This window comes from Leuciscus leuciscus (assembly GCF_965113295.1).
Source record: "Leuciscus leuciscus genome assembly, chromosome: 1".
Lineage (NCBI taxonomy): Eukaryota > Metazoa > Chordata > Actinopteri > Cypriniformes > Leuciscidae > Leuciscus > Leuciscus leuciscus.
Window position 1 is genome coordinate 2,689,734 of NC_138725.1, and position 17,541 is coordinate 2,707,274.

Consider the following 17,541-nt stretch of genomic DNA (forward strand, 5'->3'; position numbering starts at 1 on the left):
TATGGTTTTGATGTGTTTTTTATCTATATATATATATACATATACATATATACATATACATATATATATATATATACATATACATATATATATACATATATATATACATATATATATACATATATATATACATATATATATATATACATATATATATACATATATATATACATATATATATATATATATATATATATACATACATATATATATATACATACATATATATATATATATACATACATATATATATACATATATATATACATATATATATATATACATATATATATACATATATATATATACATACATATATATATATATACATACATATATATATATATATATACATACATATATATATACATAAATATATATATATACATACATATATATATATATATATATATATATATATACATACATATATATATATATATACATACATATATATACATATATATACATACATATATATATATACATACATATATATACATATATATATACATATATATATACATACATATATATACATATATATACATACATATATATATACATATATATACATATATATACATACATATATATACATATATATACATACATATATATATATACATATATATACATACATATATATATATATATATACATATATATACATACATATATATATATATATATATATATATATATACATATATATATATATATATATACATATATATACATACATATATATATATACATATATATACATACATATATATATATATATATATATATATATATATATATATATATATGTGATTCTTGCTCTGTATTGTTCTGTATTATCTGTTTTTGTGGGTTTCACAGTTGTAAAGCACTTTGGTCAACCTGAGCGTTGTTGTAAGGTGCTATATAAATAAATTTTGATTTGATTTTGTAAAAATGCAAAGACCATTTGTCTGTTCTTCAGAAAGCAAAAACACATAATAGATTTCAAGTGAACTATATTTGACAAACTTCAATTTCATAAATGGTTAACATGAAAGTGTCACTGCCCTTCAATAACAATGCATACAAAGGCACAAATGAACATTTATAATAATAGAATATATAACGTATACATATAAGATAACATATAACATAAGATAATAACAGATTTAAAGGAGTCTTCTGTAAAAATGTGCCCAAAACTCAGGAATGACAAGCAACCAATTTACGCCACTGCCAGGTATTTGTCCATGTACACGTGGAAGTAGAACTTATCTATCCCACGCTTAATTTGTTCCATCACACTCTCATCCCTCTGTATTCTTTGTATGAAAACATCATCTTGAGCGGAGACGACATAATCGCACCAACTCATACCGGTGACAAGTAGTTGGCCCTGAACTTGCCAATAATAGGCATGGGTTGGTTTGAGCTGCAATGACCCATTGATGACCTTGAGATACGGTGCGTCTACATAATTTGGAATGTTTGGACATTTTATTTCCAGAAGGCCAAACTGAGGCTGCTCCAAGGGGTCAAAAACAACCCCATCTGGTGAGGCACCAATCCATGGTGCATCCGGTTGTACCACAAACCCACATTTGTAGTGGTTCACACGTTTTATCTGGCAATATTCCCAGATCGCATCTGCCTCCAACTCCAAACCCCTCTTCATAGGCCCTGTCTGATGAGTACCTCTTAGAATGCGTTCAGCAAGTCCCTCTTCAGAGGCCTTGCCCACATGGCAGATCTCTCTAAAACGAGATGCAGTCACCCGTGGTTTCCGTACATTGTACCAATCGGCACACAAACTCTGCTCTCGCGTAGCACATTCAATCTTCTGGGCCAATTCCAGGGTAACCTCGAGACTTTTCATGTGCAGCTGTTGCTTCCTGGAACAGACAAACATGCACTCTGATGGTTCAAGTCTGTAGCCTTGCAGTGGCAATGATGGAGGAGGTGGAGCATCATGGAGAGTCTTTGCTTTCTCTTTGGCAGGTTGCTGATAAGAAAGGGGACTTCCATGTTGCACCTTGCCGAACAGTGAGTCCACAAGTGGGATATCCTCAGTTATTCCCATGCTGCAGATCATAGGGCGGTCAGCATCAGCTAAATCTTTGTACACCTCGGACACCCGAAGAACTGAGAGGTCAGGAAGTTCCCCATGAAGGCCTTTGTACAGTTTACTCCTGTATGTTAGAAAACACACACACACACACACACACACACACACACACACACACACACACACACACACACACACGCTAAAAATCTGCAACAGAGTAATACATTTTGCTTGAGGGGAAGAGCATTCTGGAAATAGAATACAATAACCAGTACAGTGACAGGTCATCAGAATTAATAATAAAATTGAATTTCATGATTTAAAGGGATACTCCACCGCCTTTTCATATTAAACTATGTTATTCCCTTAACTAAGACGAGTTGATACATACCTCTCTCGTCTCAGTGCGTGCACTCAATCGCTCTGGCGCGCGGCGAAACTTTGTTCACTCAGTTCATTCAATATGGGCCAAGCAGAGAAGCTACCAAACACCTCCACGTTTTCCCTATTTAAACACAGTTACTCGCGTAGTGTAACTCGACCTAGGACGGTGACACAAAACAAAACGTTGCGCTTTTCTAAGCGTGTAAAATGGATAACTATATTGTATGGCGGAATACCATAGCAAGTGCTTATGAGCACTTCGACTTGGCGCAGTAATATCTTCACTCGTGAAAAATCCTCTCACCGGCCCCCGCTCCCTCTAGTGAAGATATTACTCCGCCAAGACGAAGTGCTTACAAGCACTTGCTATGGTATTCCGCCATACAATATAGTTATCCATTTTACACGCTTAGAAAAGCGCAACGTTTTGTTTTGTGTCACCGTCCTAGGTCGAGTTACACTACGCGAGTAACTGTGTTTAAATAGGGAAAACGTGGAGGTGTTTGGTAGCTTCTCTGCTTGGCCCATATTGAATGAACTGAGTGAACAAAGTTTCGTCGCGCGCCAGAGCGATTGAGTGCACGCACTGAGACGAGAGAGGTATGTATCAACTCGTCTTAGTTAAGGGAATAACATAGTTTAATATGAAAAGACGGTGGAGTATCCCTTTAAGGTGTGCCTGCTTTGGCCAACTTGAAAGACACCTGCAGAAGGATTTGACACATTTTAAGTGGCATCATTCATTTATGAAATTGGTTGGACCTCTAACTCACTAGATGTAAAACACATAGAACCTACCTTGTAACAATAATAATTTCAGTTTCCCCCCACTGGTTTAAAATGCTATTGTCCAATGGAATGTTGTTTTCTAAAATCCCATAAATGGAGCACTTACCGCACTCCCTCTGCGGTCTTTCTTGTTTTTGGTTTGGCTGAGATCACAGCCATCTTGTCAACAGGGCCCGGCTTTATCCCCTATGTCAATATAGTGAAAAATAAATAGAGAATGTAGGCAAGTAGGATTGTTTTTAATCCACTGTAAAGCAGGTACAATGTATTTACGAAAAGTGCTTTATAAATAAAGTTTGATTGATTGAACTCACCATAACTCTAGGCTTATGCCACTGTTGTTCACCTTCAGTGCAGCCTAATATTGGGGGAACAACTTGGAGTTTCAATTGCGAATAGTGTGCAGATTGAAACAGAAGAGCTACACAATGGTTGCATAAAGCTTTCCCAGCCTTGCAGGTGCAGCAGAAGTGCAGAAGTTGCACAGGCTGCAAATCTTTTAGGACAACCTATTAAGTAAAACATATCAATGTATTTAATGTAATCAATGCATATCCCTTGACAGTATTACTCATTTCTTAAAAAAAAAAAGCCTGTCTGAACACCCCCTTGACATGATGCAGCCTGACATGATCCTAGAAAAATAACAATACCCTACGTCCATCACTACCCTACAGCCTAACAATACCCTACCCAACATTAGGCCTACTAGGATTTGTACACTGAACACAATTTCACACTGCTGCTGACTGTAACCATACTCTGAGCTTGTGAGGTTTCTCAGCTTTCCTCATGGACCTGAAGCACTCTGCCCTGACAACCACCTCTCCTGAGCCCTGATCTTTCTCAGACACTGCAGAAAAATAACAATATTAGCAAGTTAGTAATAGAATAACATGCAAGTTAGTTGGTAAGTATAATAATTAGCAACTGTAATAGGAACATATTGTTGTCAAGCTATCTAAAGCTTAGGCTATCTAAATCCATTTATCTAAAACTATGTTCGTTTGTTCATAGTCAAGTCAATCAACACAGTTTTCACACATATTTGGGTGGAGCCAGGCGCTGCTGCATTGTGAAAAGTAAACAATGTTTTCACATCTGCTTTTTGTCACCGCACCCAAGCAGTCGCTTTACAGAGTGGAGCGTTGCGTATCCATGACAACTAGACGGAAGATTTTAGGCTACTAATTATTTATTTATTATTATTATATTATACCCTTTAACCAGGAGAAGCCCTTGGGGTTAGAACATATTTTGCAAGGGAGACCTGTCTAGAAATATGTGTGAAAACCTTACAGTCTATGGTGAAAACAGCCTAACTTGATAACGAACGAACAACGTCGGATACCTTTACTCCCTGTATGACATGTGTAGGAGTGGTTGTCAACAACATAGCCTCCGAACATCATAAACAAAACAACGGCTAACACAAACTGTTCGGGAAAATGCACTATCTAACGCATGATTTTTATATATGACTTTTATAATGTATAGAGAGATAACATAACAGTTACCAGATAGCATAGCTTGAGCACGTAACTTAGCATGGATGTTTTTGTGACTTACCTTCAAAATTATGCAAATACTGAGAGATGTAATATTTAAACCCCTTCTCTCTCTTGCTCTGGGGAGCTGGGGAAAAATCACTAACCAGTCGATGAACATCATCGACTGTAATATTTGGCAAATGTCCAAGACATCTGGAGAAATATACATCCTCTGCGTCGTCCATCAGGCTACCGGAAACTAGACACCCCCTATCGGTTTCGCAGCCGGAAGTAGCATATGCTAACGTGCACATAGTCAATTGGAGACATCTGTGCGGCGGCCGGCTGGTCCTCGCAGTCCACCTTCATTCTAATTATTGGACAAAAAACGTCCTCACGTAATATCCTAGAATACTGTATAACACTTAATGGCTGCTCTGTTAAGTCTTCGTCGTTGGTTAGGAACCTGGGTGTGCTCTTTGATACCAATCTTTCATTTGAAAGTCACGTGTCTAGTATCTGTAAAACCGCATTTTTCCATCTTAAAAATATATCTAAATTACGCCATATGCTCTCATTGACAAATGCGGAACAATTAGTTAATGCGTTCATGACCTCAAAGCTAGATTATTGGCCAAAATTCCGGCCAGTTGATAATACCTAGAATATCAAAATCGACTGCTGGCGGTAGATCCTTTTTCTATTTAGCACCAAAACTTTGGAACAATCTTCCTAACATTGTCCGGGAAGCAGACACACTCTGTCAGTTCAAAGCTAGATTAAAGACACATCTCTTTGACCTAGCATTCACATAATACATTATAGACTTCTATAATTCAATGTTAGGCTGCATAGATTAGATCAGCCGGAACCGGGAACACTTCCCATAAATCCTGATGTACTTGTTACATCATAAGAAGAATGGCATCTACGCTAATTTTAGTGTCTTTGTTTATCCCGAGGTTTTCCCGCAGCCTGCCGGATCCAGGCCGTATCCAGATCTCATGAAGGACCTTCGCCTGGACCGATGACAACGCAGTGCTGAAGTGCCAACTAGTCTCTCCCTATGGAGGATCCCTTTACCACTCCAGATAAAGCGTTGTCGGGAAAATTTGTTTTGCGTACCTACCCCGAAGTGAAAAAATTAAATACAATTCTGTATCAAAATTTATAAGGAACCAGCACTCGGCGGTCTTTCTGCCAGTTTGTGGAGGCGTTTCCTGTCTCACTGCAGGGCCAGCCTCCATCTAAGAGGCAGCGCAGTGAATCTGGCTTTTCTGGAGACAGAGCGTTCTATGATAAGTGGCGGCTTTCACAATATGTTCAAAGGAAAGACTATCTTCTCGGTAAGTCTCCAAATCTATCAATACAGCATTGGCACCCATTAATTCGACATTGATTCACTGTGACAAATGACTTGCATGAGTAAAGTCTTGTCATTCTGTCTTTCAGGTTACTTCAGTCTGCGGAGGCCTTCAGCCACAAAAGTGGCAAGGCTGATTGGTCAGGAGGGGTGGACGACCAATTGCCCCAAAGCAGAGGAGGTAGTCAAGATGTGGAAGCCGTCCACCAAGCAGAAGGTCGAAACCGCCCCTTATGTGCAGCACTGTGTGGCTGAGCCGGCCTGGACAGGTCTTGCTATTACAGATTTTGGTCCTCCCAAAGGTTTCGGTAAGAAAACCTTTCAGTTATTTTCAAGGCAAGAAAATACAAAAATGTAAATTGTACCTTTTAACAGCCATTAACTGCACCAAGAACTAGAATTAAATCCTGAAACGTTTGTCTACATGCAAAGTATATTCAGTGACTCGAAATGTGATGTTTTCCTAATTACAGGAGTGGTTGCGACCAGAAACTTTTTTAGTGGTGACATTGTCTGTGATTACCACGGCAAGGTCATCATCACAGCATCTGAGGGGAGAGCTATGATGGAGGATCTGAAGGAAGAGGCAGGGGACCTTTCTAAATCCGGGGAGAAAGGCCTGTGCATTGATGCCCAGACCTTCCCTTGCAGCTGTCACCCACTAGCAGACACGTCTGGCCGCCGCATCAATCATTCCTCCAAGTCGGCCAATATAAAGCCATTCTGCTGGAAAATGGTTGTTAATGGAGAAGACCAGGAAGTGGTTTTATTTAAGGCTCTGCAGAACTTCCCCGTTGATCAGGAGTATTTGACTGTGGGGTGAGTCGTAAATCGTGCCGTGGGGAGGGGTTAGATCTCGAGTGGCTGGATGAGTACGCCCCAGTCCATTTCTTTTGTTCAAAAGTTCACTTCACTCTTTTAGATGTAAAGTTAGCCCATATTTCGTAGTTTTGTATTTAAAAAAAAAAAATGTTTTTAGTAGTATGTGTATTTATGTTTCATTTTTACAAAAATATTTATTTTTGAAGTTACATTTTTATTTATTTATATTTAATTTGCTACCAAACTTGTATATAGTGATAATATGATGGGCTCGTGTTCATAAAAAACAAAACACCCCCCACCCCACCCCTACATTTATAATAAGTGCACCATATATGGTATAAATACTTATAAATATAACATATGTGTGTGTGTATATATATATATATATATATATATATATATATATATATATATGTGTGTGTGTGTGTGTGTGTGTGTGTGTGTGTGTGTGTGTGTGTGTGTGTTATAACATTTAATAATACATAAGCATTTCACAGATTCTATGTACACTAATTGTATAAAACAATTCTGTCATTACATCATGAGTTATAAAAATTAACTAGATCAATGTGATTAATGCCATTCATAGTTTCCATCCTTATGTTGTGTCTCCCTCTAGTGGGCAAGCAACATTTATTTATCATACATGTTGTAAACACTTATGAAAATATATATATTTTTAAAATATATATATATATATAAATATAACATTTCATGCATTTATAACATTTAGAATTTTTAGAATTTTGCACTTTTATTTTATAATATTACAATTTGTGATTTTCCATTGATTAAATCATGATAAGTAGTTTACTTTATTATATATTTTTAATTCATGTAAATTTTTTATTAACCACTGAAATCACTTGAAAATTACTGTAACGTGTCCAGTTGAGTGTGCTTAGTACAGTAGAGGTGGGTTAATACACGTTTTTAGTGTTTAAAACGAATGAGGCCTCGTTCAAAAATGTCATAAGCTGACAGGGGTCAAAAGGTCAAAAAAGGGTCACACGTCCGTAAGGAGACGGAATGTTGTAGGACCCTGAAATTCTAGGTTTTAGTGGTTTTGGAGGGGTCTGGTCCTGGTTTTGAGTGGTTTGGGTTAGGTTAGGTTTTAGTGGTTTTGGAGGGGTCTGGTCCTGGTTTTGAGTGGTTTGGGTTAGGTTTTAGTGGTTTTGGAGGGGTCTGGTCCTGGTTTTTGGTGGTTTGGGTTAGGTTTTAGTGGTTTTGGAGGGGTCTGGTCCTGGTTTTGAGTGGTTTTGGGTGGTTTGAAGATATTGAGATATTGATATCTGGCCGAATTAGAATTAGAATTATAGAATATAGAGTTAGAGTGTCAATATCTCATGACCCACACATAACAGAGACATCAGATTAGACTCCTTGGAAACCTCCTTGGTTCTCACCTTTCCAACAAGTCTACTCTGTGTGGGTCATGAGATATTGACACTCTAATTCTTAACCCTCTGAGGTCTGAGCTGTTTTCTGGGCCCTGGAGGTGTTCTGACATGCTCTGACATTTATGTTTTTTTCTGTTACTAGTGACATTTTCATGGCTAAAGTCTAATTACACTGTATTTAGCACAAACTCTGCTACAATAATATATCAGCAGCATGTATGTAAAAGTTTGTAGTTTTGAGATAATGACATTTATGCGTGGTTTGTGAAAATACAAAAAAAAATTCTCACTGAAATAAGGCCATGAAAAACATACTGATTATTTCTTCACAAGACTTTTGAAAATTGTATGACATAGCCTAGAATATTTGCTCCAAAACTATGTGAAAATCACTGCTAATTCAGATAAGACAATATATTGATTTAAAATTTCTAAGACGTGTTTTGTGTGACAAAGCCATATGCGAAGAGGCGTGACCATCTCATTAATATGTAAGCTTTTTACACCTGAGAAAGACAAAGACACTCCCCTAACTGCCCTATTAGGAGCGATCAGGCCCTGTCATTCAGAGCAACCTTGCACAAAGAATGAGGAGATTTAAAAAAGAATGGCTTTTAGATTGTTTGGATTTATTTACAACACAACACAATCCAAAAATACACAACAAATGACAAAAGAGCACATTGAAAACAATGATCCAAAGACAGAGACCTTTGTGCCATTCCTAAAAACATACCTTTCATTTCCAAGGTGTTTGATTTTCACTTTACCATGTTCATGTACAGAGACTCATGTGAATGTTGAAGTCAGCAGGACTCAGTTGCATCTGGTCCCTGAAAGAAAAAAAAAAAGAAAAAAACTGTGAACATACTGATATCAAGAGAAACTATAGGGCTGCACGATTTTGGGAATAGATTTTAGATTTTTCTGGTTAAAATTTATTTTTAAAATTCACAGAATACACACACACACACACACACACACACACGTTTCCAACAATATATAATGAACACCAGGTTTGTTGTGCCTTGTAGGCATAGGCTACCCAGTGCTGCATAAAATAATAATAACAATAAATGAAATCTTCCAAAAGATTTCAAGAACAACTACGCTAGAGAAAAATATATTGATTATCATATGTTACTTCAAATGTTTCCATTCGTTATGATGATATGAAATGAGATAATAGTACAAACATAAAGCCTAATGTTTGGTGCATTTTTCCTTTCAAACGCAATCGCGCTACAAAATATGATACATTCAAACCCACAGCGCGCTCCAAAATATGATACTCAAACCCACAGCGCGCTCCAAAATATTAAACATTATGGTTATACATATCTATGTTTGAGCAGATATCCACAAACAGTATTTAACAGGAAACACGGGTCTAAATAGTATAATATTCACCATATATCTAGCAACAGTTCAACTGCAATGTGAAGTTTATGCAACAATACCATAAACTAATAAGTAAGAATTTCTTACCTTACATCTTTCTTGTCTTCAAATCGCGTTCTTCTTCTTCTGAGGTAAATCCAATGTAAGCTCAGACGTGTCTTCCAAACTCGACGAAAAGCAGAGACTTGTGAAGTGTTTTGGTGTTTTGTGTTTGAGGTAACGAGGGCGTTCGCGTCCCATGTGGAGATTTGCATGTGAATCACTTTTGCACGAGTGGGCGTGTCGAATTAAAAAGTAATTAGCAAGCGTTTGAGATACTGGACATCCTGTTGGTTTTATACAAATTACTTAAACAGAGAATATTTTTTTCAGTTTGAATCCGATCATTTAAAAGTACACACTTAAATGTGTATAAAGGTATATGGCTCATAAATGTGTGAGAAGGATTCGCTGAGTTTTGTTTCAGTTTATAGACGTGCTCAAGAAAAAAAAGTTCACCGCGACGGAGAGGCAGAACGCACACCCTGTTTATTTTCTTTATTTTACAAAAGCACAATGTTTTGATTTGATTGTAAGTGGACACATACAAAAGTAGAAATATCACAGATTCTTTTTTTATATTTCTTTTTTCTGTATAACCATAAATGACGGAGTAATTTAAGTTTATGTTGCTGCTATGTGAAAAAAATCCAGCAAAACGCGTCGGCGCGTTTCTCGACCTCAGAGGGTTAACCGGAAGTGGCCGTATCTCCTAACTAGAAGTTCTCATTGAATCATGGGAGGTGTTATAAGTTCAGAGAAGCTTTGGCATGGCATGATAAATATCTAAAAGTTGTTGCCGATCATAAGCGATCAACGAGTGACAATGTAGAAGCAGCAAAGTCAATAAAAAACATACCAAGTAATGCAATGGGTAGACGGCAAGCCGCACACACCGGCGCCATCTTCAACCTTCATGATTTATATATTTATATAATGATGTTGATGTTCCAAAACAAGTAGCGTAGCGAAATACAGTTTCTGTCGTCTTTTATTTGGCATTTTGTAAAATCCCATTGATTTCTGTTGGTTAATGTTACTAAATCATGATAACTAGTTTACTAGATCAATGCAATTATTTCCATTCATAGTTTCCATCCTTATCCTATGTCTCCCTCTAGCGGGCAAGCAACATTTTGTAAAATCCCATTGATTTCTGTTGGAGGACTCATTGCTCGTTGATATTACTGCGCTACTGGAAACGGAAAAGACGCTTCAGACTCAAATATCGAGCGGAAGTTTATACGCGGTTGTGAGGTATCTGAAAAAATAGTTCCACTATAGCCAATAACACGGATTGAAATCGGATTGCGTCGATATATTTGTTTTTAATCATCAACGAACACCACTAACCACTCGGTTAGTTGCACAGTTTTGAAAACGAACGTTAAGGGTTGTTTTAAGGACATGTTCGTGCATGCCCATAGCCAGCCGCTCTGAAGCGGTCAAAGGCGATTCTGAACGAGTCAAAGAGTCGAGACAGGACCCATCGTCAACATTTCTGTGTCCACCACTCTAGTTCATCCAAAACAAACCAGAAAAGAGACTCAAAGTGCTAAATACCGGAATGATCCTTTAAGTAATGGGGGAATGTAGTGTTTGTGTATTAGTCAGGAGATGGCGCTGTAGTCCACATGTTGTCACCTATAAAAGGTGTAGAGTAAGAGTTGAAGTGTGTTGTACATGCTGACCATTATGTAACATCTGGCACTGTTGGATTACTTTAAATCTTTAAGAATTGAGAATTTTCTTGGCCTCATGCTTACCAGGATTTAAACATTACAACATCAGCAATTGCTGGTATACTGGAAATCTCTGAACACATCTAGTGTGTGTAATCAGAAATGTCCTGTATCTGATCATCTCTGTGCATCTCAAGTGTATGGACGTGTACGGGGTTTTCACACACCTTAAGTTTCACTGAAATTTCCAATATCCAATTAAAACCGTATTGGGGACAAATGTGGGCAAAATCATTTGTATTTATTAAAAAAAAACAAAAAAAACTTTACTTAATCTGAGCGGTACAAGACTTGGCTACTTTTCCTAAGTTTGCCACCTGAAAACACACAAGAAAAATTGACTCGATTCTACAATGTTAAGTGGGCGGAAAAAAACCTCCTTAATCTCGCCTTCGTGGACAGAAATGGGCACCCATAGGAATGAATGGGGAAAACTGTAATTCAGAGCCTTTTCTTTTTTTTTTGTCCCAAAAAAAAAAAATAGATCCAAAACAATGCATACATACATACACACAAATGAGGGGGTGATCCTGTACAACATTCTCAATGTGGCAAACACTCACACTCACACACACTCACACTCACACACACACACACTGCGCCAACTCGGGCAGTTTTCTCAAGCATTAACCCAGCCCTGGCCTGACAACATCTGCAATTTATCAGCCCGAACCCGACCCGACCCGACCCGAGACCAACATCAATATCACTGTAAGCTCTCTCTGACACTCTCTCTGAAAGAATCCTTCGCCAACTGGCTAACGTTAAATAATAATACAAATATAATAAATAAAACCTCTGTTGAACTGAGTCGGCTACATGTACGTTGGTCATCATTCGCTGGTTATTCGCGAGTGTTGTGAAGAAGAAGAAGAGCATCCACTGTTGAAGGCTTCAGGCTCATTGTTTGTTGTGGTAATCAAATCAAAACTCTTTCAAAATGCAGCTTTTCCTGAAGCATTGGGAACTTTTAGTAACTCCCCACGCTCCAACTTCTCCCTGATGCTCTGCATGGTCAACTGTCACCTGATGCATTGCACTCGCGTAATCACATATTGTGTTGCATATTTATAATATTATCAATATAACAATATTTCATACAGTAGCCTGCGCTCTGCACGTATATTATGAGCATGATGAAAGGAGAGAAGCTAAACGAGCCCGAGTCCGACCCGAGCCCGATCTGTAAAAATAAAAAAATAAATGTCCCGACTGCTCCCAATAAGTGACAAAATAGCGCCAACATTTTCCTATTTACATGTTGTGATGTGTATAGTCACAGCGTGTTCAAGTAACAAGGTCACATGAGACACAGCCTCTTCTAACCGTACACACACTGGGAACTATATTCTCAGAAGGCGAAGCACTGCTACTTCTGCGGAGAGATTGAATCGGATATTCAGTGTAGAATTGAAAATAATCCAAGATATCTGAAACGAACATAGACATTTGCTTTACTGTTTTCACCCCTCTTTCTCCCACAAGGAGCATTTGTAGTTCCTAAAGGCACAGAGGGGCTGATAGTGATCAAGGCCTGTAGGCCAAGATGTGTGTACTTCGGGGGTCGATGAACTGTCACACCTTTAGTGCGGTGGGGGAAGATGTAATTATCTGATTGGCTTAAAGTCACATGGTCAGGAAAAGGATAAAACAAGATTGCAACTGTTGCTCTGTCTCTCTTCTTCTCTGGGTCCCTTTCTTGGGGCTCTCTCTCTCTACACACTCTCTCTCTCTCTACTCTCTCTCTCTCTCTCTTTACCTCCTCTTTCCTCTTACTCTATTCTCTCTCTCTCTCTCTCTCTCTCTCTCTCTCTCTCTCTCTCTCTCTCTCTCTCTTTTTCATATATGCTGGGTACAATTAGGGATACAAGTTATAATCATCTCAGTGTTTCCCCTATAAATTTTTCCAGCAGCGGTGCTGTTACGTGCCGGAGGTTGTTACCAAGCCGCTCGCGGGGGGTCCGGGGGCATGCACCCCTGTAAGATTTTTTTTTTATTATTACCCCTTAAACCATGATTTCTGGCAAGTTTTGTGGATAGAAATGGACATTTTGAGACATACAAATTTGACATACCATCAACAGAAGGCATGATTATTGCAGCACGTACCTTGAACTGGTCACAAACAGGATTAGGACAGGATTATTGTTATTTGTTTTTCTTTTGTGTTAATTTTCAGCTGTAAGGTAGAAATTGATAGTGGAAAAATGAAACTCTTTCCACCTTACCTGCACTACTGATCTTTTTTTCTGTAACACACTTTAGCACTTAGATACATCATCATGTAACCAGTACTTTCATTTATTTTATCCTGTAGACATTTTGAACATTAAAATCCAAATGAAACTTTTCATTAGTTTAAAAGGTGACTAGCTTGCATAGCCTATTTTACTTCACTAACCTCCAGGGACGTGCAAAGAGTTCATCAGGGGCAGGGGCTCAAATGTAAGAAACGGTAATGTAATAAAAATGCTGTGATTAATCGCAATTAATCGCATTTCCCCCAAACTTGTAATCATCCATATTTAAATGTAGAATCACTAATTAAATTAAACACACAAAAAAGGGGGAAAAAAGAAAAATGTCCACACAAATTGGACAGAAAATAGCCCTATATTAAAATATAAAACACCAATATATTATTCTTCATTCAGTCCTATGCAACTGACTAATTATCAAAATAAAGTATAGTCATACAAAGCTATTATTACTAGAGCATGTGATCAGAGCAGGTTATTTTACCATTGTTGGCCAGCATGGCTATACCAGCTCAGCAAACAGAAGTCTACTACTGAAAAATGTCACGTTATTTGAGCGGATTTTGCTTTTCCAGTGCGTGATCGGTACGTAGCCAACATGATTGGAGCGTTTGGGCCGTTAAGGAGCGGAAAGACGGAGCGGAACATTGAGCAGATAGCGCAGTGCGCCGACACACACACACATGAACCATGAAGAGAGGCGCGCCTGAGAAAACGAGCGCGCCGCGTCGCTTCTATATGAGCGCGCTTGCCGCGCGCCCACATTTGAAATATTTGCATGTGAACGTGAATGTGAAGTGAACGGCCCCTTATGGCAACGTGACATTAGCCTAATCAAAAATATTTCCATTTGCTCTTTCCTTGTCAACAAGTGGATTCAGAGCCATCACATTAGCAGCGCCGCCGGTCGCCATGTTTCAGTGTTTTTAGGTGTGTAAGTGAATGTCGTGATATTACTGATCATGTGAAGATTTTGCAGCGGCGCTGAAAATCCAGCGGCGGCGCTGCGCCGCTGCCTAATACATTGTAGGGGAAACACTGCATCTCATACATCTATTTTGTAACTATTTTAAGTGTAATCATTACCATATTTTGTCATTAAACCTTTTCAATTACAAATAATATGCTAACTAGTTTTGATTTGGTATTGACTTTGAGGTGCTTCATATTGCAATACAATATCATCACTCTCTATAGCAATGCTCTCCCACATATTAAGCTATTGTAACTGCGCTTATTTCCGTCGTTGGTATCAGTGGCAGTGGGTGGAATAGACAAGAAATGTGCAGTTTTCTACCATCTTGCTGACAACGTTTCTTTAGTCATTCGGCAGTCTTGCAGACTGAACCCCTGCAGGAAATCCACCCTTACAGGCTATTCTTATTCTAACCCTACACTACTCTTCACTTTAGGTCCCACAGTGACACGAGTCCACATGAGTCTGTGTGCATTCAGGTTTAAGTCATGTACACACACACACACACACACACACACACACACACACACACACACACACACACACACACACACACACACACACACACACACACACACACACACACACACACACACACACTCCTTCACCTGAACACACACTGCTCATTTCACAAGAGAAAGACTTGAGGACTTCTCCTGGACTGAAGCACAGGCTCTACTCTTCAGCACAATGGGGTTATACAACACTGTCACAGCAACCAGAGGAAAACTAATGTTAAAGAGTCAAGGGTGAAGAGACCAACTAATACAAACACCGATCACCATAACGGCGACTCTATTATTATTAATAAAACATCTAAACCTCTGTTCATTCTCAACAAGAACTTTTGGACATGTATGAAAGAAATGATGAGGGTATAGGGTGTGATCTGGAACACAGCCCATGAGTGTCGACTTTGAGCGCTGCTAATTCACAGTAACTTCCTCTGTTCTGACCAACTCAGTGCTGAAACCCTGCTAGAGTTGCTCTTGGTGACACTGTCCCACAGTGAAGTGTTGAAACGAGTGAGACGTGCAAATACTGTTAATCACACAGGCTTAACACACATCTGCTCTAAACAAAGTTTATAGGCTATTCTTTGCATTACTGTTAGTTTCACTTCTTTATTTTAGCAGTTTCCTGCATGCCATTAAACTCTAGAAGTAAACTCTTGAAATTATTAGTGATAAAATTGGTTCGTTACTGAAAAGGTTTCCACTATCCATGACTCCTGAATTATAAAACAGATTTGAAAAGTATTGTAAAGTAATTATTAGCATCAGCTTGGTAAAAGAAACCTGCATTTGCACATGAGCGTCTGTAAAGCAGATATTAACTGTCTTCAGGGAGTTTCTACACATGGATTATAACGTTCTGCTTTACTCTCTCCAGCCTTGAGAAATATATCAGATCCAGACTCCTTTATCAACACTACAAATGCTCTGAAAGATCTGGGATGTATTTCTCAAGCACCACTGATTTAACTTCCGCCTCCCTGAACTTCTGGACCACTTTGCTAAAACACTTGAACGAGTCGTTTTCGACCAACTATCTACATTTCTTACACAGAACATCCTCCTGGACAACAACCAGTCTGGCTTCAGAAGTGCCACTAAACTGAGACGGCCCTGCGCCTCCGAATCCTCAGTTCTCATAGTTAACCACCAGATCCTAAATCCTAAAGATGAAGGGCATCTCAGTTACAGGACTTCAGTGGTTCGAGTCTGACCTCTCAGTGGGTCCTTCAGGGTGTCGTGGAGGGGTGAGGTGTCTAAGACCCAATATCTAGCTACTGGAGTGCCTCAGGGCTCTCTTCTCTTCTCCATCTATATGACATCACTAGGATCACTAGGATTTCATTCAGAAACATGGTTTATCTCTCGGTTATTGAAGCGGGTTTCTCAACTACAACTCGCTTCAGTGGACTTTTGTTACAGATATATCACAAGCTCATGAAGGGGAATTAACAAATTTGTAACTAACATCTCAGGAAAGGAGACTTATTAAACACAACTGCAGAGGTTTTATTAAGGAAATGAATAGCAAACATATAAAATGAAAAAAGATGATAGAAACAGGAATGAACAGACAAGATCCAAGAATCCTCAAATCAGCTCCATCACAGGGAACAGAGAGAGATTATACAGTCTGAGTCTGTCCATTACTGTATTAATATTATATTTGAAGCAGTTTACATATGAAGCACAAGAAAATGACTTTCAACACTGTAGGCAAATATATCCATAAAATCCATATAAATGAAAATAAATCTGGCTTTTTAAATGTAAAAAAAACAAACACATTTTAATCTAAACTTGATTATGTCACTATAAGCCAGGGGTCACCAAACTAAGGCCCGCGGGCCGACTCAGGCCCGCCACCCCCCTTTGACTGGCCCCCCAGCCCCTCTGCCCCCCACTACTTGACCCGGCCCTATGAGGCAATCCCCAAAAGTCGTCATGGACGGTACGTCATGGTTCGGGCGTCACGGTTTGGTGCATACATTTACACGGAGAATACACGGTATAAAAATAAATAAAACTCACGTGCAATTTAATTAATTGAATGCGGAACTACTGTTAGATACGCGGATTCTTTAGGGACACCTAATCTTTAGCTCCGCCTTAGCTCTGAAACTCTGAAGCAGGCTCAAGATTGCTATGCTGGAATATGTTGAGAGAGAGAGAGAGGTGGGCGCGATCGAAAAGTCGTAAAGTGTTTACTTATATTTGTGTGCGTGGTGTGTGTGTGTGTGTGTGAGGCGCGGCCGCGATCGAACAGTGGAAACATAAAAACATACTCCGTCATTTAGTTTATGCAG

At 38.6% G+C, this 17,541-nt stretch overlaps 2 protein-coding genes across 2 annotated transcripts in view; both read right to left on the reverse strand.

Annotated features, from left to right (window-relative positions):
* The window catches only part of LOC309478494 (uncharacterized protein), a gene marked incomplete at its 3' end in the record, with an annotated part of 405,172 nt that overhangs the window by 257,684 nt on the left and 129,947 nt on the right, over positions 1-17,541 (reverse strand). The window lies entirely within an intron of this gene.
* On the reverse strand, positions 988-5,328 carry LOC309480102 (uncharacterized protein). The gene is made up of 4 exons (XM_082144471.1): positions 4,796-5,328; positions 3,541-3,735; positions 3,333-3,412; positions 988-2,177 (listed from the first exon to the last, which is right to left on the reverse strand). Exons 1-4 carry the CDS (start codon positions 4,943-4,945, stop codon positions 1,214-1,216), a joined length of 1,389 nt encoding a protein of 462 aa, XP_082000597.1. The 5' UTR covers positions 4,946-5,328; the 3' UTR covers positions 988-1,213.